Source organism: Macaca thibetana, chromosome 10 (genome assembly GCF_024542745.1).
Source record: "Macaca thibetana thibetana isolate TM-01 chromosome 10, ASM2454274v1, whole genome shotgun sequence".
Classification (NCBI taxonomy): domain Eukaryota; kingdom Metazoa; phylum Chordata; class Mammalia; order Primates; family Cercopithecidae; genus Macaca; species Macaca thibetana.
In genome coordinates, this window is record NC_065587.1 from 4,337,420 (window position 1) to 4,359,473 (window position 22,054).

Consider the following 22,054-nt stretch of genomic DNA (forward strand, 5'->3'; position numbering starts at 1 on the left):
AAAACAGGTGCTGCAGTGAGTGGGCCAGGTAGCCCTCATGGTATATGAGCACAGCTGTCCCTTGCTAGGCTGTCCCGGGCTGCCCCCAGTTCTAACTTGAGGCCCTAACCCCACGAGGGGTCAGTGGCTTAATATAGCCTCTCCATGGTGTTTGCACTTCAAAAGAGGTCTCTGTGAAATTATTCTGGAAGGGATTTCAGGGCCCCTGAGTGGGGATACATTTCAGGGCTAGGAGGAGTGGCTCCTCCAAGTTCCTGGCAGATGCTGCACCCTGCATTTCTGGGGAGGGCTGGGCCTGAGGCAGCTGCCGCCAGGGGCTGGGCTGGGCTGGGCTGGTGGAAGGTGGGACTCTGTCTCCTGCAGGACCCTCCCAGTGGTCTTGCTTGGGACTGAACAGCTGGGGCTGGTGGGCCCTGTGGATGCCACGTTTACTGGTGCCCAGTTCAGACCTTGGACCTGTCCCCACCGTTGTAATGGCTTTCCCCAGCGGCTCCCCTTCTCTTGCCCTGTACCCCTGGATTTCTGGGCGGAAGGCCTGGGGCGTTCCTCCCTACAGGTGAGTCTGAGAGCCAGGGAGGAGTGTGGGAGCGCGTGGGAGCCTGGGAATGTTCTGTGCTCAGTGAAATTGACAGTTGTGCTCCTTTACCTGGAGGCAAGGGATATGGCATCTGAGCCTGTTGGTGCCAGTGCCTTTGTTGTTACACCTTTGCTCTTAAATAGGTACAAATTATTGGTATTAGAGAGCCTTGCAGCTCCATATCCTCATTAAGCCTCTGCAGTTAATAATTATTTTTCTCTCTGAAAGTATTGTTGTGAAAGAGCTGAGTAGACACGTGGAGACTGCAGGCCTCACTCTACCTTGGCAGGAATATGGCGACCTGCACCCCCAACAGACAGCTGTGTGTCCTGGGCACAGTTCCTGAGCCTCTCTGGGCCCCACGTCTCTTGTCACTGGGGTAGCAGAATCTGCTCTGCCTCCCTGGGTAGTTGGAGAGGCAATAGCAGATACTGAGAGCAAAGACTTACGTAGCTCTTGCAATCCTCAGTGGTCTCCAGGAGGCAGGAAATCCAGTTACCTGGTTTTAATGATGAGGAAACCAAAGCACATAGAGGTTAAGTGACTTGCCCAAGGTCACAGAGGAAGTGGGTGGCAGAGTGGGATTGTCAGGGAAAGCACCTTGAACGGAAAACCTGTGGGCTGCCACTGCACTCCAGCCTGGGTGACAGAGCGAGACTCCATCTCAAAAAAAAAAAAAAAAAAGTCAGGAAGAGCATGTTTCCATAAAGAGGGTGTGCTCAACTGTGAGGACCACGCCCTAGACACCCAGTGAGGCAGGTCTCATAGTTTGTGGCTTATGTTAATGTCTCATCATTAATTTTTTAATAAGGTTCTTTTTAAAGTCCTTGTTTTTAATGTAATCAAAATCATAGTTTTTTTCCTTTATGATAGTGTTTTGTATATCATGTTTAAGAATTGCTTACCTATATCAAGATCATAAACATGATTTTGAATGATCTTTGCTAAAATAGGCTTTGCCTTTCCTGTGTAAGTCCTTAGTTCACCTGGAATTGATGTTTGTGCTTGGTGTGAGGTAGGGATCTAGTTTCACTTTGTCTGCCATGTAGACAGCTGAGTGGCTTGGGACCATGTGTGGGAATGCTTCTCTTTCCCGGTTGCCAACTCTGTGTGTGTGTGTGGACCTGTTTCTGGGCTCCATCTTATGTCCGTTGGTCTGTTGGTCTGCTCCATGCCAGCACTCCTTTGTCTGTATGTTATAAGTCCTGACATCAGATAGAGCTTGTTCCCCTCCCCTGTTCTCCAGGGATGCCTTGGCTATTCTTGATCTATTGGTCTTCTGTAGAGATTAGAGAATCATCTTGTGAGTTCCCTGTAGATAATTTTTTTTTTTTTTTTTTTGAGATGGGGTCTTGTTCTGTCACCCAGGCTGGAGTGCAGTGGCGCAAGCTCAGCTCACTGCAACCTCTGCCCCCTGGGTTCAAGTGATTCTCGTGCCTCAGCCTTTTAAGTAGCTGAGTTTACAGGCGTGTGCAATCCCGCTCTGCCACCCACTTCCTCTGTGACCTTGGGCAAGTCACTTAACCTCTATGTGCTTTGGTTTCCTCATCAGTAAAACTGGGTGATTGGATTTCCTGCCTCCTGGAGTCCCCTGAGGATTGCAAGAGCTATGTAAGTCTTTGTTCTCATCTGCTATTGCCTCTCCAACTACCCAGGGAGGCAGAGCAGATTCTGCTGTAGCTCATGGCCCTTCCTCTATCTTCAGGGCCAGCAGCATAGAATCCCTGACTTCCTCTGTCCCCATAAGCTCTTTCTTCCACTCTTCCTCCCTTCTCTGCTTTTAAGGATCCTGTGGCCACACTGGGCCCACCCAGATCCTCCAGGATATTCTCTTGGGTTAAGGTCACTGGTGAGCCACCGTACCCCTGTGCCATGTGGCATAACACCGTACCCCTGGGGATTGAGACATGGACCTCTTCTCGGGAGGTGAGGGGGAGACATTATTTTGTCTACCACACGTGGCCATGGCCAAGATTTATAAAAGTCAGCTGGGTGCAGTAGCTCATGTCTATAATCCCAACACTTTGGGAGGCCGAGGCTAGTGGATCACCTGAGCTCAGGAGTTTGAGACCAGCCTGTTCAACATGGCGAAACCCCATCTCTACTGAAAATACAAAAATTAGCCAGGCGTGATAGCACATGCCTGTAATCCCAGCTACTTGAGAAGCTGAGGTAGGAGAATCACTTGAACCCAGGAGGCGGAGGCTGCAGTGAGTTGAGATCATGCTACTGCACTCCAGCCTAGGCAAGAGTGAGACTCCGTCTCAAAAAAAAAAAAAAAAAATTTATAAAAGTCCAAATAACTGGGGCAGCATGGGGTCGCCATGGTGCAGCTGCAGCAGCTGCAGGTGCAGGAGGCAGTGGACTCCATGGTGAAGAGTCCGGAGGGAGAGAACATATGGAAGATACAGGGTTTCATGTTCCAGTGCAGCACCAGCTGTTGTGAGGACAGTCAGGCCTCCATGCAGCAGGTGCACCAGTGCATTAAGTGCTGCCATGTGCCCCTGGCTCAAGCCCAGGCTTTGGTCACCAGTGAGTTGGAGAAGTTCCAGGACCGCCTGGTCCGGTGTACCATGCATTGCAACGACAAAGCCAAATATTCAATAGATGCTGGGAGTAAGGAGCTTCAGGTGAAGCAGAAGCTGGACCGTTGTGTGACCAAGTGTATGCATGACCACATGCACCTCATCCCAACTATGACCGAGAAGATGAAGGAGGCTCTCTCATCCATTGGGAAATAAAAGTTTTTGCCAGTGGCCATCGGGGCCGAGGACAAGAATATATTTTTTATAAGGAATTGGGAATTTTAGTCTTTTTTTTTTTTTTTTAAGACATGCTCTTGCTCTTTTGCCCAGGCTGGAGTGCAATGGTGTGATCTCAGCTCACTGCAACCTCCGCCTCCCAGTTTCAAGCTGTTCTTCTGCCTCAGCCTTCTGAGTGGCTGGGACTGCAGGCGTGCATCACCATGCCCAACTAATTTTTGTATTTTTAGTGGAGACGGGGTTTCACCATGTTGGTCAGGCTGGTCTCAAACTCCTGACCTCGTGATCCACCTGCCTCGGCCTCCCAAAGTGCTGGGATTACAGGCATGAGCCACTGGACCTGGCCGGAATTTTAGTCTTTTTTTTTTTTTTTTTTTTTTTGAGACGGAGTCTCGCTCTGCCGCCCAGGCTGGAGTGCAGTGGCCGGATCTCAGCTCACTGCAGGCTCCGCCTCCCGGGTTCACGCAATTCTCCTGCCTCAGCCTCCCCAGTAGCTGGGACTACAGGCACCCGCCACCTCGCCCGGCTAGTTTTTTGTATTTTTTAGTAGAGACGGGGTTTCACCGTGTCAGCCAGGATGGTCTCGATCTCCTGACCTTGTGATCCGCCCGCCTCGGCCTCCCAAAGTGCTGGGATTACAGGCATGAGCCACTGGACCTGGCCGGAATTTTAGTCTTTTAAGCAAAGTTTATGAATGAAGAAATGAAGGATGGCCATAAGTGTAAGGCTTATGTCACTTGCTTCTGGACACTGGTTCTTTTATGTTTTAGTCCTAAAAAATGAAATGGAAAAAAGTGGTGCTAAATTGGGTCAGAGATATTACAGGAGAGTTTTAGAGCTTATATTTCCTGGGCCAGTGCTTGTCCTGGCAGTAAGGATCTCCCCTGTAACAAGCCAGAGCCCTCCAAGGTACCGGACTCTTCTTACTACACAGGTACCAACAGGCTGCCAGGTTAGAGTTGGTGGAGTTTGAGGAGAGATATTTCCTCTTCGTTGCCAACATCCTGTTTACCAGGAGTGTCTCCACATCATTTTCCATAAGCTGTGAAACAAAATCCATGAGGTCATTCACTTAGAAGGAAAAAAAGTTTTCTGTGTCTTTGTTTTCCTGGTTTTGTGTAATTTATACAAGGTCATACAAGTTGATTTTAAGATGTGGAATTGGGAGGGAGACTCGTTTGGATACGAACTTTGAAAGGTTCCGGCCGGGGGTGGTGGCTCACGCCTATAATCCCAGCACTTTGGGAGGCCAAGGTGGGCAAATCACGAGGTCAGGAGATCGGGACCATCCTGGCTAACACAGCAAAACCCCGTTTCTATTAAAAATACAAAAAGAAATTAGCCAGGCGTGGTGGCGGGCGCCTGTAGTCCCAGCTACTCGGGAGCCTGAGGCAGGAGAATGGCGTGAACTGGGAGGCGGAGCTTGCAGTGAGCCGAGATGGCGCCACTGCACTCTAGCCTGGGCGACAGAGTGAGACTCCATGAAAGAAAAAAAAAAAAAAAAGTTTGAAAGGTTCCTTGTGGATCCCCATTTCTGGTCATCAGGATGTGGATGTACATTTCTTAAAATTATGACGTCTGCATCTTTCAGCCTGGAGACCATGCAAAAACATGAGAGGCGATGACACACTAATTATGGGAAGCAGGATTACTGGCTGATGGGCCCTGAGGCTGTATGTAGCAAAATGACAGGACAATCTTTGCAGTAACACTTTGCCCATGAAGAGAAGGGGGTTTTGATTGTGATATATACTAGTATATAGGAGTGAACAGTAAAAGAGGAGCATTTGGCTACTTGATTATAACAGAGTTATGAAGTACTGGATTTGGAAAAACCTGGTTTTTATAGAACAGATGGAATGAAGACCTAAACCTAGCATTGCCTACTTAGCCCTCTGAATTAACAGAGTCCAGTCGAGACAAACCCCTGGCAACAGGAAGTTCAAGGGAGAAAAAGGAAGCGACTTGGGCTAGGATGAGCTGACTCCCTGAGAGCAAAGGAGAGGCAGCCCCCGTTACCAAATGCCATTTCTGCCTGGGGCTTTCGTAGCTTGCAGTGTTCCTGCCCCGGCATGGCACTTTACTGTTTTGATAGCAACCTCATTGTATTTTCACCAGCTTATTACTTGAAATGATAAGACAACCTGTCCATTTGCTGCTTCCCGGCTGTGATATATTTTCCTAGTGGTTTGGCTTTAAAAATAAATAAGGTTTAATTTTCTACGCCTCCCCTCCCCCCCCAAAAAAGTCTAGATAACCACAAAAAGTCTCAGCTCACTATCCGTGGCCCCTGGAACCCGGCATCTCCTGCCCAGTTGTGGTCTCCGGCTCCGTGATGACCTCGCGGGGGACATGGCTGCAGTGCCGGTTCAGCCACCACGGGAAGCTTTTTCCCAAAGACGAGGCGTCTGCTTGAGGCACATGTGGAGTGGCAGGGGCCAGGGCAGGGCCCAGACAGTTTCCCCCTGGCAGCCGCTGCCGCCTTTTTGCACAGGAGGGCCTTCGGACTCAGGGATAGGAGCGGCTTGACGCCAAAAAAACAAAAAAACCAAAACAAGCTTGTTGGTCACTCAGCATCTCCCCACGGGAGTTCCTGGCACTCCCCAACAAGGGGTTCCTGAACAAGGGTTCAGACATTTGGATTCCTGTTCAGCAAACAAATGCCTTCAGATTGTTCTGTGAGGACTTGAAGCAAAGCAGAGACAATGGAAGGTCCCTGATAAACTCCGGGTGTTTGATCCCTGTCCCTAGAGATGAGTCAGCATTGCAGAGGCACTGCTGACAAGCATGGGGGTCGGTACAGACCTGAGTCCAGCAGGTCATGTTGGAGAGAGAGAAGCTCCCAGGATTCAGCAAAACTCTGGGAGCATCTGTCGGCAGATGCTGCACCAGCCGCAGGTGTGAGCGTGCGGGAGTCCGGGCAGCGAGAGGAGGAAGATGGAGAGAATGGCACAGGGACACGCAGACGGGGGCCGAGGGTCACCTGCTGCTCTGGCCACTGAGGTGGCTGGATGAGGAGTGTAGCTGGGTGCTGGATGGCACTTTTAGACCTGGAGCCTGGAATGTTCCAGACTGGCCCTGGTCGTTCCTGACTCCCTGGGCCTACGGTGAGCAGTGGCTGAAAAACCTGAGAGCTCTGAGCAGGACCTGCTGCAGGGCTGGGTTGGGCTGGTTGCTGTGTCTGCTAAAACATCTCATCTTCAGCTGGGCGCAGTGGCTCACACCTATAATCCCAGTGCTTTGGGAGGCCGAGGTGGGTGGATCACAAGGTCAGGAGTTCAAGACCAGCCTGGCTCTACCAAAAATACAAAACAAAACAACAACAAAAAAATTAGCTGGGCATGGTGGCTGGCGCCTGTAATCCCAGTTACTAGGAAGGCTAAGGCAGGAGAATCGCTTGAACCTGGGAGGCGGAGGTTGCAGTGAGCCGAGATTGCGCCACTGCACTCCAGCCTGGGTTACAGTGCGAGACTCCATCTCAAAAAAAAAAAAAAGTTCTCATCTTTATTGTCCACAGCTCTCTTCGGCTGGCAGTGGCTCGTGGACACATCGGGCCCGGGAACATATGGTTGTCCCCTGGCAGGTGCTCAGGGCCGTGCTGTCGTGCTGGAAGGCATCATTCAGCTCAGAACCAGGCGCCCACTTGTTCTTTTAAATTTGCTTTGTCGTTTAATCTTTGCCTCGGGGAACTTGGCCCATTTTTCCAGGACGGGGACAGAGAGGTGACTTTCTGGTTCTGGCAGGGAAGAGCGAGGCTGGAACGGCTCCCCATTGGCCCAACCCGTGTCGCTCTCGGGGCCCAGCTGGCAGGGGAATGCCCCAGACAGCACTTTTGGGAGGCACAAAGGCCCGAGTGGTCTGGCATAGCCGGGTGCTGAGCCAAGGAGCCTTGAGCTCTGTGCTTCCTGGGCTCCTGGTACCTGCTGAGAGTCTCAGGCCGGAAGGGGTCCAGAGGTTTGGATCATCATTTCCGAGGGCGGGGTTGTCAGCTGGTGCGCTGCTGCCCTGGCAGACGTTGTCCGGAGACGTGTGTGGTCGTCACAGCCTGGGGTGGGGGTGCTGCTGACATCCAGTGGGTGGAGGCCAGGGATGCTGCCCAGCATCCTCCCAGCGGCTGGCACCCCACAGAGAGTTTTCCAGCCCCCACAAGAGTCAACAGTGCTGCCATGGGGAAACTGCCCTGCAAGCCGAAGCCCGGGGGTTCCTCCTTTTCTTATCTTAAAGCAGGCTTGGCCAGGCACCATGGCTCAGGGCTGTAATCCCAGTACTTTGGGAGGTAGAGGCAGGTGGATCATGAGGCCAGGAGATCGAGACCATCCTGTCCAACATGGTGAAACCCCATCTCTACTCTAAAATACAAAAAATCAGCCTGGTGTGGTGGCGCACACCTGTAGCCCCAGCTACTCGGGAGGCTGAGGCAGGGGAATTGTTTGAACTTGGGAAGTGGAGGTTGCAGTGAGCCGATTGTGCCACCACGCTCCAGCCTGGTGACAGAGCAAGACTCCGTCTCAAGAAAAAAAGCCAAAAAAACCAAAAAAACCAAAACAGGCTTGTTGGTCACTCAGTGTCTCCCCATGGGAGTTCCTGGCACTCCCCAACAAGGGGTTTCTTGTGGTCAGACGTTTGGATTCCTGTTCAGCAAACGAATGCCTTCAGATTGTTCTGTGAGGACTTGAAGCAAAGCAGAGACAACGGAAGGTCCCTGATCAAACTCCGGGTGTTTGATCCCTGTCGAAGTCCCGGCTGGTGCCTTCGCTGCGGCTCGTGGGCCTCTGTGGGCTTCTCCCATGATATTTAGCTCATGGTGTAAACAGATGGCAACTTTGGCTCTACCCAAGCCATACTCAGCATCTTTAAGGTGGGGGAGTTGGTGTCTCCAGGGTTGGAAAGTGGCTTCCTGCTCTTAGGAGGAGAAGCGGTTCCGCGTCTTAGAACGTCTGTTCATTTCTGACTTCATTGACAGCTTGGTTTGAAGGAAATTGTTCTTGAAATACCCTTTAGAATTGCTTTCTCCTTTTGGACAACCTCACGCCAAAATGAGACAAAGTTTTACTAAGAATCAATTCTTAACTCTTTTTTCCTTTTAAAAAAATTGAGGTGAAACTCACATAAGATAAAATTAACCACTTTATTTATTTATTTATTTATTTATTTATTTATTTAGAGACGGAGTCTTGCTCTGTCACCCAGGCTGGAGTGCAGTGGCGCGATCTTGGCTCACTGCAAGCTCTGCCTCCCGGGTTCACGCCATTCTCCTGCCTCAGCCTCCCGAGTAGCTGGGACTACAGGCGCCCACCACCATGCACGGCTCATTTTTTGTATTTTTAGTAGAGACGGGGTTTCACCATGTTAGCCAGGATGGTCTCGATGTCCTGACCTCGTGATCCGCCAGCCTCAGCCTCCCAAAGTGCTGGGATTCCAGGCGTGAGCCACCGCCCCAGCCAGAATTAACCACTTTAAAATGAACATTCAGTGGCATTTATTACATTCATGATGTTGTGCAACCTCTCCCTCTGTGCACTTCTAGAACATTCTCATCACCTGAGAAAGCCCCATACCCAGTAAGCTTAATCACTTCCGGTCCATCTTGCCCCTTGCTCTTGGCAACCAGCATGGCTTCTGCCTCTGTGGATTCTGAGTGTTTCCTATCAATGAAACCATGATTATGTGGCCTTTTGTGTCTGGCTTCTTTCACTTGGCAGAAGGTGTGTGAGTTTCACGCACGTTGTAGCCTGGTCAGTACTTCCTCTCTCTTTTTTTTTTTTGTTTGAGATGGATCTTACTCTGTTGCCCAGGCTGGAGTGAAGTGGCATCATCTCAGTTTACTGCAACCTCTGCCTCCCGGGTTCAAGCAATTCTCCCACCTCAGCCTCCTGAGTAGCTGGGGCCACAGGTGTGCACCACCATGTCCGGCTAATTTTTTGTGTTTTGGTAGAGATGGGGTTTCACCATGTTGCCCAGGCTGGTCTCAAACTCCTGAGCTCAGCAATCAGCCCACCTTGGTCTCTCAAAGTGCTGGGATTGCAGGCATAAGCCATCACGCCCAGCCTACTTCCTCTTTATGGCTGAATAGTATTCCATTGTATTATTGGAAGATACTGGGTTTGTCCATTCATACATTAGTGGATGTTTGGGTTTCCACTTTGGGTTATTGTGAATCATGCTGTGGTGAGCATTTATGTACAAGTTGTGTGGATGTATGTTTTCAATTTTTTTGAATTGCACCTGGGGATAGAATTCTGGGTAATGTGTTAATTCTATGTTGAACTTTCTGAGGAAGCAATCCTTAACTCTTAAATGAAAGTTCTGCCTCCTGACAAGAATGCACTTGCTCAGCGTCTCAGCCCACAACTTCTTTAGGCTGGGGTTGGGCTGGCCATGTTGGTGTGTGAACACACCTTCCTGGGGCACAGTGGGGCCTGTTATGATTTCAGGCTTCCAGAAGGTTCCATCAAGCAGAGACATGATGAGCTGCATTGGAATAACATGGAACAACTTAATAGTATTAAATCCTGAATTAGATTCTAACATCTGCCTTGGGATATGAGCTTTATTTTATACATGAAATCAGGAGAGAACATTTCTTCATCAGTGTTATCGAGGATTATGTGATTTTATCATAAATAATAAATGTGAGAGTGACATTGAGAAGGAGGTTTTAGGTGTCTTCGTAGCTTCATTTCTCCTCCTTTCTTTCCCCCCATTCATTCATTTATTTTTAGTTGCAATAAACCTTATAAAACGACCATCTTGGCCATTTTTAAGTGTGCAGTTTAGTGGCATTAAGTGCATTCACATTGTTGCACAGCTGTCACCACCATCCACCTCGAGAACTTCCTCATCTTCCCAAACTACCTCCTTTCAACACCACCCATTCAACACCACCTCCCCATGGCCCTCCCCTAGTCCCTGGCTCCCACCATCCTGCTTTCTGTCTCTGTGGATTTGACTATTCTCGGAACCTCTCGTAAGCGGATGCAGACAGTATTTGTCCTTTTGTGACCGGCCTCTTTCACTCAGTGTGATATCTTCAAGGCTCATCCGTGTTGTAGCATGTGTCAGGGTGTCCATCCTTTTTAAGGCCTCCTTACTTCTTGTGCTACCTGAAGTTGGGTGTTTTCAGTAATAATAATGTGTAATGTTTATCCTGACTCATCTAATGCTGATGGTCTGGGCATGTGGTTCTTTCGTGCTGTCCTCCATATCTTGTGACAGAATAATTCTTGTCATTTCTAGGATTTTATAATTTAGGAGACGAGGAAGGATGTTAAATGAAAAAATGTGCCTTGGAAACAGAATAATGCGGCAAGATAAAATGGTGTATGTATTTGAATGATTGCGTATTTGATGCTCTAGAAGCTTTTCAGAGCTTTTAACATGCTCCTAATTTGCCTGTTGATGGGCTTCCCAGCGCCTGCCTGTGCATTTCCATTTGGTCTGTGCTTGGCCATGGGAGAAGCGGTTTGCTGTTCTCAGCAGATCCCAGCAGCCTCCCCATCAAGTTAAGTGACTTGCCTGGGACTTGCAGCTTGGGTTCAGGGTGGATGACAGAGTGAGACTCTGTCTAAAAAAAAAAAAAGTAGAGAATAGAATAATGATCACCATAATCCAGGGAGGTGAGGAGGAAGAGGGGGTTGGAGAGAGATTGGTCAAAGAGTGCAAAGTTACAGTAGGATGGCAGGAATAAGTTCTGTTGCTCTATTGTATAGTAGGATAACTACGGTTAATAGTATTGTATATTTCAAAATAGCTAGAGGAAAGGATTTTGAACATTCTCACCACAAAGAAATGATAAATGTACAATTAATGGATATATTAAATACACTTATTTGAGTTTTACACAATGTCTAGGGGTCAGGACCAGGCACTGGGACCAGACACTGGGGCAGGGTCAGGGTGGGTGCTAGCTGCCGGGGGTGCTTGTCTGAGGCTAAGACTAGGTGGGACCAACAGGGGAGGACGTGTGAGGACACACCTGCAGCAACCCGAGGGGATGGCAGTGGTGGGGTTACAGGGTGCGGACTTGGATTCCAAAGAGGAGAAACCAAGGAAACCAAGGTGTGGGCTTCCTTGGGGTGTGAGAAGGGCTCCTCCTTCTCCATCGTCTAGCCAAGGGCACAGGTGGGGACAAGGAGGAATAAGAGGCTGGCTCTGCCCTCCCCACCCCTAACCCCGGGCAGAGCTGCGCCCTTTACCTTGACTGCAAGGCCAACACAGGACTTTGCTCCCGAGGCATCGTGAGCAGCACCTGGGCTTTTCTACAGTCCAGCTTGCTGGAGACGCTCGTGCTGGTATGAGACTCTGCTCTCCTGGGTCCGAGGCTCACTCCTCCTCTCATGGCTTGACATCCTGCCATGCACTACGCACCCAACCCTGAAAGCACGTGTCCCCTTGTTCCTGTCAAGCGAACCTGCATTCGTGAGACACAGGTCCTAGGTTATTGCCCAGAAAGGAGAAAAGCCAGACGCCCTCAGGTAGCAGGATCAACACATCGCACCTGTTGTCTGACCCCAATCTGGCCTCTAAAACAAAACAAACCAAACCCGGAAGAGGGAGAGATGTACACAACCACTTCAAAGTTCCCTGGCTTTGCATGGGAGCCACCAGGAGCCACCAAGCAGGGCCCTCCCTGCCTGCTGTGAAGGCCTCGGGAAGGACAGGCCCGTACCCTGTGTCTCTTACCGGCTGGACAGCAAGCAACGCCCTGTGGATGTGACCACAGCTGGCCACGGGGGATGACTCTGGACCCTGAGGGCATCATGAGCTGCCCCAGCCAGGCCTCGAGGGGCACTCGTGATGGGAGAGTGGAGGAGCCTCCCAGGCTATGGTGCACGGGGTGGTGACGGAGACCACAGTGAGCCAGTGGGCCCCTGCTTCCCTCCCGGCACTGGCTGCGTCTCCAGCTGCCTGTGGCTCCATCTCACAGGGTCATCCCCAAGGCCCCGGATGTTTTAGAAGCTGGCCTTTCCTCCTCCATGCCCTCAGCAGACCCTCCCATGCCAGGACTAGGGTCCTCTCGGACCATCCCCTCTGTCATCCCGTCCACCATCGGTGGGGACTTGGCCTCAGGTTATTCGGGGCCCTGCCGCTCAGCCCGAGTCACCTTACCAGGCACATTCAGCTTCCTTGTGCCTTGGTGTCCTCACCTGTCAAGGGGCCAGTGATGGTTCCTCGTGGTGCGTGGGTCCCGTCCACGCCTCTGTGGACATTTCCCCTTCAGCCACCCCACCGCCCTGCACCAAGAGCCCACGAGGCTGGCGGCAATCGGAGGTCCACCCACCTCCTGCCTCCATGCCCAAATCTCCCTGCTACTCTGCATTCCTGGGGTCGATTTATGTCCCCCCAAAATTCACATCCACCTGGAACCTCAGAGTGGGATGTTATTTGGAAATAGGCCCTTTGCAGCTGTAATTGAGGTGCTGACCTGGGGGCGTACTGGCTTCCGGTGCGGTGAACAGCAGACAGAGGCATGACAACACAGGGAGAGCCATAGCCACTTGCAGAGGCAAAGGCCAGATGGGTGTGCCTGGGAGCCAAGTAATGCCAAGGACTGCTGGACCCCCAGGGAAGGGGGCCCAAAGCAGACCCTCCCCTGAGCCTCCAGGAGGAACCAGCCCTGCCAACACCTGAATTTCAGATCCCTGGCCTCCAAAACAGAGAGAACGAATGTCCCGTATTGGTGGCGCAGTAGTGGCCTTTTGCTCCCGCGGCCCCGGGAACTGACTCCCCTGCTCCCCACGCCTTGCCGGCCTTGCTGCTTTTCATGTATTGCGCTCCCAGGAGAACTGTTCCCTCCACTTGGTGTGGCAAACTCCATTCTTACTAGGAAACCCACTCCCCTGACTCCTGGGGCCGTCCAGCATCGGCTGCGCTGCTCTTCACCCACAGCTGCCGATCACCTGCCACCGAGTCTTGGAACTGTGGCACTCCCCCCTGCCCCCTGAGGGCTGCCTGCTCCTTGAAGGCCATGATATGACCTCTGCCCCCACTGCCCCACAGCATGAGCCCACCATGGGGAACACGATCGCGGATGACCATTATCCAACTGCAAAGTCTTTCACGGAAGTGAGGGGGACTGGACAGGTCCCAACCTCCATGAAGACCCAGAAAGTTCCTTCCCATGACGTGGTTCAGGTTTGTGCAGCACCTGCTGAGGAGGGCCCTGCAGCCTCGCGCTCTGCCATCTGCTCTGTCTCCTTCCCACGTCTCAGCCACAATGAGGTGACTCACCCTTCCCGGGAAAGCAGGGGATGGTACTTGATCGCTTTTGAGGTGCTGCAGAGCCGCTCCGGGCCTGGGAGGAATGCCCGGAGCGCGGGCAGAGGGAGTGCTGGGCGGGCTCTGTGCCTGCCAAAAGCAAGCAGACCCCAAACTGTGACCCGTACTCACGCACAGAAATAAAACCACGGGCGACAGTGTGAGGCTGAAAGTCATCATCACCTAAAGGCCACAGACCGTAGCCCCTGAAAACTGTACAGGTCCCAGACCCAGGGAAGGCTAGAAGCCACCACGGTGCAGGGGAGCTGTGTGGTGTGGGGTTCTGGGACAGGAGAGGACAATGGGTGGAAACGAGGGAAATCTGCAGAAGGAACGGGCTTCAGTTAATAACATGTCAATACCGGCTCACTCCTTATGACAAACGCTGAGGCCAGGTGCAACAGCTCACACCCGTGAATCCGAACACTTTGGGAGGCTGAGGTGGGAGGATCGCTTGAGGCCAGGAGTGCGAGACCAGCCTGGGCAACATCACAAGGCCGCACCTCTAGATAAAACAAAAACAGAAAACCCAGCCAGGCATGGTGGCATGCTCCTATAGTCCTAGCTTCTCAGGAGGCTGAGGCAGGAGGACCACTTGAGCCCAGGAGCTCAAGGCTCAAGGTTGCAATAATCACACCCCTGCATTCCAGCCTGGGCAACAGAATGAGACTCTGTCTCAAAACAAGCAAGCAAAAGACCCCCAAACCTACTGTGCTAATGTAATAACATAACTAATAGGGGCCTGGGTGTGGGATCTCTGGGAACCTTCTGTATTAGTAATTTTTTTGTAAATCTAAAACTGTTTCAAAATTAAGTTTAAAAAAAAAAAATCAGCAACGCAGACAGAACTACTGTCAACAGTGCCGATAGCTCTCTTGCCTCACGTAGAAACATTTTTTGTTTTGTTTTGTGTGAAAGAGTAACTCCTTCCTTTTTTATTTTCATTTTTTTTTTTTTTTTTTTTGAGATGGAGTCTTACTCTGTCACCCAGGCTGCAGTGTTGCCATCTTGACTCACTGCAACCTCCGACTCCCAGGTTCAAGTGATTCCCCTGCCTCAGTCTCCCAAGTAGCTGGGATTACAGATGTGCACCACAATGCCCCACTAATTTTTGTATTTTTAGTAGAGATGGGGTTTCGCCATGTTGGCCAGGCTGGTCTCGAACTCCTGACCTCTGGTGATCCACGCACCTCGGCCTCCCAAAGTGCTGGGATTACAGATGTGAGCCACTGCGCCTGGCCTATTTCTTGTAACCTAACATCATGTTGTTTTGATCTATCTCTGCCAAAAACGGAGGTTTGTGCTACTGTGTGGTTTAGCTGCGTCATATTCCATTGTGGGGATAGGCTGTGCTTGGCTCAGCATTCCTGTACTGGTGGCGTTTAAATGTGTGTGTCTGAAGGCTTAAGCTGCAGGTTGGTTCAAAATCCAACCCAGACTACTTAAGTAAAAAGCAAATTCACCGTGGCCGGGTAACCTGGGCAGGGCCGTGGTCTTGAAGGAAATTGATGTTAGGATTAATATTAAGGCTTTCCTCGTGTTCTCTTGCACACTTCACGGTCGTTAATATTCAATGCTATTTTCTGTCTGTTGCGTCATCGTTTTGTGCCTGAGTGAAGATAGATGTCCCTAGAATATGGATCCTTGTTCCGGGGTGTTTCTCTGTGCTGTGCCTTCCTGGGCTGCCCCCAGGAAGGCCCCAGTGCTGCAGCCTCCACCCAACGTGTGGGGGTCAGAGTAGCTCAGGGCACCCCAAGAAGGCCTGGGCTTTTAGCTTAAAATCAGTACGGCCTTTACACATTGGTCCAGAACAAACACATCCATGTGTGGTTTAAGATAAAAGCATGTTTCATAACGACTGCCACGAGGAAGTAAACAGTACCCTATCTGTATTATTGTAATGGACATTAACAAAGAAAAGCAAGCCAAACAGGCACAAAAAAATAGCTTACATGAAAAAATGGAGTCTCATTATGCTGTTTGTGTAAATGTTGATGTTGGAGTTAGAGCGATACCATGCTTCTCTGGCCCCTTTGCCTCTCCCTCCCTCTCTCCCTGCTCCTCCCTCCTTCTGTTTCTTCCACAAATGTTTATCCAGTGGCTCTGAGTGCCAGGAGCTGTTCTAGAGGTGACGGGTGCAGCAGGGACAAGACCTACAGGCTCTGGGTCCTCAGGGACTCATGGGGAAAGAAACAGATGTAGTAAACAAATAAAAAAATCAGAGCCCTAGGCCGGGTGCAGTGGCTCACACCTATAATCCCAGCACTTTGGGAGGCCGAAGTGCGTGGATCACTTGAGGTCAGGAGTTCGAGACCAGCCTGGCCAACGTGGTGAAACCTTGTCTCTACTAAAAATACAAAAATTAGCAGGGCGTGGTGGCGCACGTCTGTAATCCCAGCTACTTGGGAGACTGAAGCAGGAGAATCACTGGAACTCGGGAGGCAGAGGTTGCGGGGAGCCAAGATCATGTCATTGCACTGCAGCCTGGGCAACACAGCGAGACTCCATCTCAAAACAAACACACAAACAAAAAACAACAAAACAAAAACAAACAGAGAGAGCCCTGGCACTCCTGTGCAAGAACTGAAATTGGGATGTGGCAGATGGGAGTGAGGGGTCAGCATGGGGGGTCCTCCAGTGAGGGACCCAGGGGTGAAGCTAGTGTCTGAGAAGGCGGGCAGTGCTCCAGCAAGGGAACGTCCAAAGGCCCTGGGACAGGAAAAGCTGTCACAGGATGACAGGGACAGATCACGTAGACCACAGGACAGAGGGGTGTGGATTTTATGCTGGGTGCCATTAGGGGCCACAAGGAAGCAGGGTGATGAGGTCAATATTTTAGGAAGACCACTCTGGCTGCCACATGAGGATGATGGTGGAGGGAAACTGAGGCTGGCAGACCCCAGGGGTGTTCAGCTTGTGGCCAAGCAATGCCTATGGGTCATAGGCTATTTTTAAGATTTTTCTTGTTTGGAGGGAGACAGAGCCTTGCTCTGTCCCCTAGGCTGGAGTGCAGCGGCGCAATCTCAGCTCACTGCAACCTCCGCCTCCCAGGTTCAAGCGATTCTCATGCCTCAGCCTCCCAAGTAGCTAAGATTACAGGCACGCACCACCACGTCCAGCTAACTTTTGTATTTTTAGTAGAGACATGGTTTCACCACATTACCCAGGCTGATCTCGAACTCCTGACCTCGTGATCCACCCGCCTCAGCCTCCCGAAGTGTTATGATTAGAGGCGTGAGCCACTGCGCCTGGCCGGGCCACATTTTTTTAATCCATTAATCTGTGGGTGGACATAGGTCACTTCCGTGTTTTAGCTCTTGTGAATAGCGCTGCTGTGAACAAAGGTGTGGTTGATTCATCTTTTTATTTTGTTACAAAAAGAATTGCATTTGTAGCAACCCAAATAATACATGCTAATTGTAAGACATCTGAATAACACAAAACGAGCAGTAGAGAGGCAGTTCTCTCTCTGCCACCCCATCCTTGTGTGTCCTTTGTAGGCGTCGCTGCAGCATCCTTCCAGAGTTTTCTATACATATATAACATGTTCGTGCATAAGTAAAGCAGCCCCTCACAAAATGGGATCACGCTGTGCATATCCCTTTCATTTTATTTGCACATATTTTAGACACACTGATATTGATGACAGCGTAATAGTCCATTGTGTGGCCCGTCTCATTGGGTTATACGTTTCCCAGCTGATAGGTGTTTAGGTGGTTTCTTTGTCTTTGGTGTGTGTGTTTCGGCTTCCAGAAGGATGATTGCTTAAGCTTAGGGTCGCTGAATGTTTACAATTTATTTTTGGCAAAGGAATATATAAACGGAATGTAGTAAGTTACAGTTATTTATGAGCATTGTGTAAGGCAAAACTATATTAACTTAGGTTAACATTGTATAACACATTGTTTAGCATGTTAATTTATTTTAATTGAATTATGTTAATATATGTCAGTCTGCTAGGGCTGCCATTTAAAAATACCATAGATTGGGTGGCTTAAAAAACAAACATTTGTTTTCTTACAGTTCTTGAGGCTGCAAGTCCAGAATCAGGAAGGCAGCGCGGCCGGGTTCCCGTGGGCTTTGTTCTCCTGGCTGGTAGACGGTGCCTTCTTGCTGCGTCCTAATGTGGAGGAGAGGAGAGAGCTCTCAGCTGTCTCTTCCTGTGAGGATGCAAATCCCCTCGTGAGGCCCCACCCTCGTAACCTCATCATTAACCCTCATTACCTCCCAGAGGCCTCATCTCCAAAACCTATCACCTTGGGTTAGAATTTTGAGGAGACACAGTTTGTTTACCAGCAACACGTTAGTATCGTATATGCTGGGCAGTGAGGTTTAATGTTTTTTTTTTTTTTTTTTTTTTTTTTTTTTTTTGAGACAGAGTCTCGCTCTGTCGCCCGGGCTGGAGTGCAGTGGCCGGATCTCAGCTCACTGCAACCTCCGACTCCCGGGTTCACGCCATTCTCCTGCCTCAGCCTCCCGAGTAGCTGGGACTACAGGCGCCCACCACCGCGCCCGGCTAATTTTTTGTATTTTTTAGTAGAGACGGGGTTTCACCGTGTTAACCAGGATGGTCTCGATCTCCTGATCTCGTGATCCGCCCGTCTCGGCCTCCCAAAGTGCTGGGATTACAGGCTTGAGCCACCGCGCCCGGCCGAGGTTTAATGTTTTAAGTTGATGAGTGGTTGGTCTATGAGCGGACTGTATTGGTTTTGGTCGTCTGGTGCTGTGTAACAAAGCATCTCAAACCTAGTGGCCTCCAACTCCGGGCGTATTATCTACTCACAGTGTGGCCAGGCTCACTGAGGGGTGGTCTCTGCTCTGTGGTGTCCGGGCCCTCCCTGGGGTGGCTCAAGCCTCAGCAGCCCGGCGGGTCACATCTGGGGTCTGGGGCTTCCGTTGGCCGGGGCCCTGGACGGGAGTGCTGCCTTCTCCGTGACGTGCCCTCTCTAGTGTGGGGTCTGGGCACCAGGAGGAAAAAGGCAGAACCTTCCAGCCCTCTTGGGGCCTGGGCCAGGAACTGGAGGATGTGTTTCCTGCCACATCCTGCGGGATCCAGCCGTCTCAGGGCCCCCCTGCTCCAGGGCAGAGGAGTGGAGGCCCCCCTTCGGAGCGGGAGCCCCTGGGCTCAGGGAGGGAAGGAACGCAGTCTCTGAGGCCGTCTCCCACCATGTCCTTTGCCTCGGACCTTTTGGCCTCATTGTTGTTTTTCCCCACTCCTCCCTACAGCCACCGGTCCTCTGCCTCTGGGCTCTGCGGACACCCTCTGGGCTGCTCCTTCCCGCTCGGAGGTGCTCTGTGGCAGTTGCCAACACAACTGTGTAGCCTCGAAGGGCTCTGGGTTTATGCCAGAGCCAGAGGCAACCTCCCTGCACCGAGGTTGTACAAATATTAATGTCATATTCTGAGTCCTGACTTGCCACACTGTCCTGAGGGCCACCTGGCAGAGCAACAGCACCCAGGGCACGGCTCGGGTGTCGTTACTGGGGTGGGAGGTGGGCACCCCCAGCCGGGTGTCGTTACTGGGGTGGGAGCCGGGCACCCCCAGCCGGGTGTCATTACTGGGGTGGGAGCCGGGCACCCCCAGCCGGGGGTCGTTACTGGGGTGGGAGCCGGGCACCCCCAGCCGGGGGTCGTTACTGGGGTGGGAGCCGGGCACCCCCAGCCGGGGGTCGTTACTGGGGTGGGAGCCGGGCACCCCCAGCCGGGTGTCGTTACTGGGGTGGGAGCCGGGCACCCCCAGCCGGGGTCGTTACTGGGGTGGGAGCCGGGTACCCCCAGCCGGGGGTCGTTACTGGGGTGGGAGCCGGGCACCCCCAGCCGGGTGTCGTTACTGGGGTGGGAGCTGGGCACCCCCAGCCGGGCCCACGTTCCTGGCTGTGAAATTTGGCTTCCGCCTCTGTTTTCCTCACCTGTGAACCGGGGGTGATGCTGGTTCTGTTATAATCTCTTGGGATCTTGGGTCCACGGCACCTGGACGCCTCTGTGGCTTCTGGAGTGGTTGCATTTCTTTGTTGTTTAGACAAATTACATGACTCTAAGTCCCTCTCATACGTGACTGGTGGCTCCTGGTGCCGGGAAAGTGCCGGGTGTGGAGCCACCTGCTGCTCTCGTTCTGTTTCTTCTTGGGCTCCCCGCTGCCGCTGTGCTTGTCGGGCACGTTGCTGGGCTCGGGGTGACACGGCGGCCTCTGGGCCTCATCACCCTCCAAAGGCCCGGACACTTCCTCACAGTCCCCAGAACGAGAGGGCGGAGGGCCTGGCCCTCTCCGGCTCCCTGCCCGGCTCCTGTCCTCCTGACTGGAGCAGTTACTGAGGCCCAGGACTCTGAGGGGTGACAGGGGCCCCACACTCCATGGAAACCAGGCTGGGAGCTCTCGTGGGGGCCACAAGCAGGGGCCTCATGGGGTGGGGGCTCCTGGAACACAGAATCCGAGCCAGGCCTGGAAGACCTGGACTTGGCAGGCTATTCTGCAAATCCCACCCCACATCTGAGCCTGGCCCTGGAGGTGGCAGGTGAAGGCTCCTGGGCATGGGCCGCTGCTCTGTCCCTGGGAGCCACTGGTACCCATGGCCCGCTCCTTGAACGTCTTGTCCGATTCTGGGCCTGGAACCAGTGATGCATGCGCCTTTGCAAACAAGGTGTTCCACCGTCTTGGCCTCAGACTCCTAAGTACCGCACGTGATGATGTGTTTACTGCTGGCTGAGACGCCACTGCGTATCTTTGTAAAGCTGTGCTCCTCAGCGCCTCCTGTGTGCTGGGCATGTGGACTTGCATGGGGGGTAGCCGAGCTAAGTGGGACTCTCAGCACAGCACGTAGGTGAGGACATCCCCCGGGCAGGACCAGGGGGGCTTGCCAGGCTCTGCAGAGTTTGAGCTGAGCTGTGAGGACAGGAAGAACTGTTGGGAGGTTGGGCAGGGTAGGATCCCTGGAGGCCAGGGCAGGTGCAGAGGAGGTAAAAGGGGGCTTCAAGTCCCCATGTGGCTGGACCAAAGCGTGTGAGGAGTTTTGGGCAGTGAGGGGCTGAATCCCAGTGGTCGTCAGAGTGCCCTGCTGAGCGCTTTGGGGCCCTCTGAGGGCTTCGGAGCCAGAGAAATATGTGATTGGAGCTGTGCTTTAGGAAGCCAGGGTGGGGGCCAGGGTGCCAGAGGAGGGAGGGCCAGGATGGTGATTGTAGGGGCTGGGGGCCAGGGTGGTGATTGTGGGGGGTGGGGGCCAGGGTGCTGGAGGAGGGAGGGTCAAGGTGGTGGTCGTGGGTGGGGAATGGGGAGTAGGGAGTGGGGAGTGGGGATGCCCACGCTCTCTCCTTTGGCAAGCATGCCTGAGGCTGCTCCTGGGATGGGGCCTGTAGGACCTGTGACTCCGGCAGCATCTGAATGACCCCGACTTTCCTTGTGTCTGCAGACGGCATCCACAGCGTCACGGCCTTCTGCACCCTGCGTGTCACCATCATCACGGACGACATGCTGACCAACAGCATCACTGTCCGCCTGGAGAACATGTCCCAGGAGAAGTTCCTGTCCCCGCTGCTGGCCCTCTTTGTAGAGGGGGTGGCCGCGGTGCTGTCCACCACCAAGGACGACGTCTTCGTCTTCAACGTCCAGAACGACACCGACGTCAGTTCCAACATCCTGAACGTGACCTTCTCGGCGCTGCTGCCCGGCGGCGTCCGCGGCCAGTTCTTCCCGTCGGAGGACCTGCAGGAGCAGATCTACCTGAACCGGACGCTGCTGACCACCATCTCCACGCAGCGCGTGCTGCCCTTCGACGACAACATCTGCCTGCGCGAGCCCTGCGAGAACTACATGAAGTGCGTGTCCGTGCTGCGCTTCGACAGCTCGGCGCCCTTCCTCAGCTCCACCACCGTGCTCTTCCGGCCCATCCACCCCATCAACGGCCTGCGCTGCCGCTGCCCGCCCGGCTTCACCGGCGACTACTGCGAGACGGAGATCGACCTCTGCTACTCCAACCCGTGCGGCGCCAACGGCCGCTGCCGCAGCCGTGAGGGCGGCTACACCTGCGAGTGCTTCCAGGACTTCACTGGTAGGTGCCTGGGGCTTGCAGGTGGCTGGGCTCACCCTGGCTTTGTGCACGCGTCCCCAGGTCTCGTGGCAGAGGGTTTCGGGTGGTTTCCTCTGTTTACTTCCGTCCAGGGAAAACAGCTGGAGCAGGGGCGCTGGGCCCAGGTGTGGGCTCCATGAACTTTGAGATGATCTCAGTAACGGTACTTTTTTTTTTCTTTTTTGAGATGGAGTGCCACTCGGTCGCCCAGGCTGGAGTGCAGTGGCACAGTCTTGGCTCACTGCAACCTCCGCCTGCCGAGTTCAAGCGATTCCCCTGCCTCAGCCCCGCAAGTAGCTGGGATTACAGGCACCCACCACCACGCTCGGCTAATTTTTGTATTTTTAGTAGAGACGGGGTTTCACCACATTGGTCAGGCTGGTCTTGAACTCCTGACC

The 22,054-nt window shown here is 52.6% G+C and overlaps 3 protein-coding genes across 4 annotated transcripts in view; all 3 read left to right on the forward strand.

The window, feature by feature from the left end:
* CDPF1 (cysteine rich DPF motif domain containing 1) overlaps positions 1-22,054 on the forward strand; it is a 376,436-nt gene that overhangs the window by 122,956 nt on the left and 231,426 nt on the right. The window lies entirely within an intron of this gene.
* Positions 1-22,054, forward strand: part of CELSR1 (cadherin EGF LAG seven-pass G-type receptor 1) — a 189,504-nt gene that overhangs the window by 60,663 nt on the left and 106,787 nt on the right. For both annotated transcript variants that reach the window (XM_050805795.1, XM_050805794.1), the window contains exon 2: positions 21,000-21,638. In XM_050805795.1, coding sequence (XP_050661752.1) covers positions 21,000-21,638 — 639 coding nt within the window. The remainder of the gene's footprint in view (positions 1-20,999; positions 21,639-22,054) is intronic.
* Positions 2,902-3,318, forward strand: LOC126963666 (protein FAM136A-like). The gene has a single exon (XM_050806147.1). The coding sequence runs from the start codon at positions 2,902-2,904 to the stop codon at positions 3,316-3,318; it is 417 nt and encodes a 138-aa protein (XP_050662104.1).

Excerpts from the sequence above, each read along its gene's own strand:
- LOC126963666 (XM_050806147.1), top strand. The coding sequence starts at position 2,902 with ATGGTGCAGCTGCAGCAGCTGCAGGTGCAGGAGGCAGTGGACTCCATG.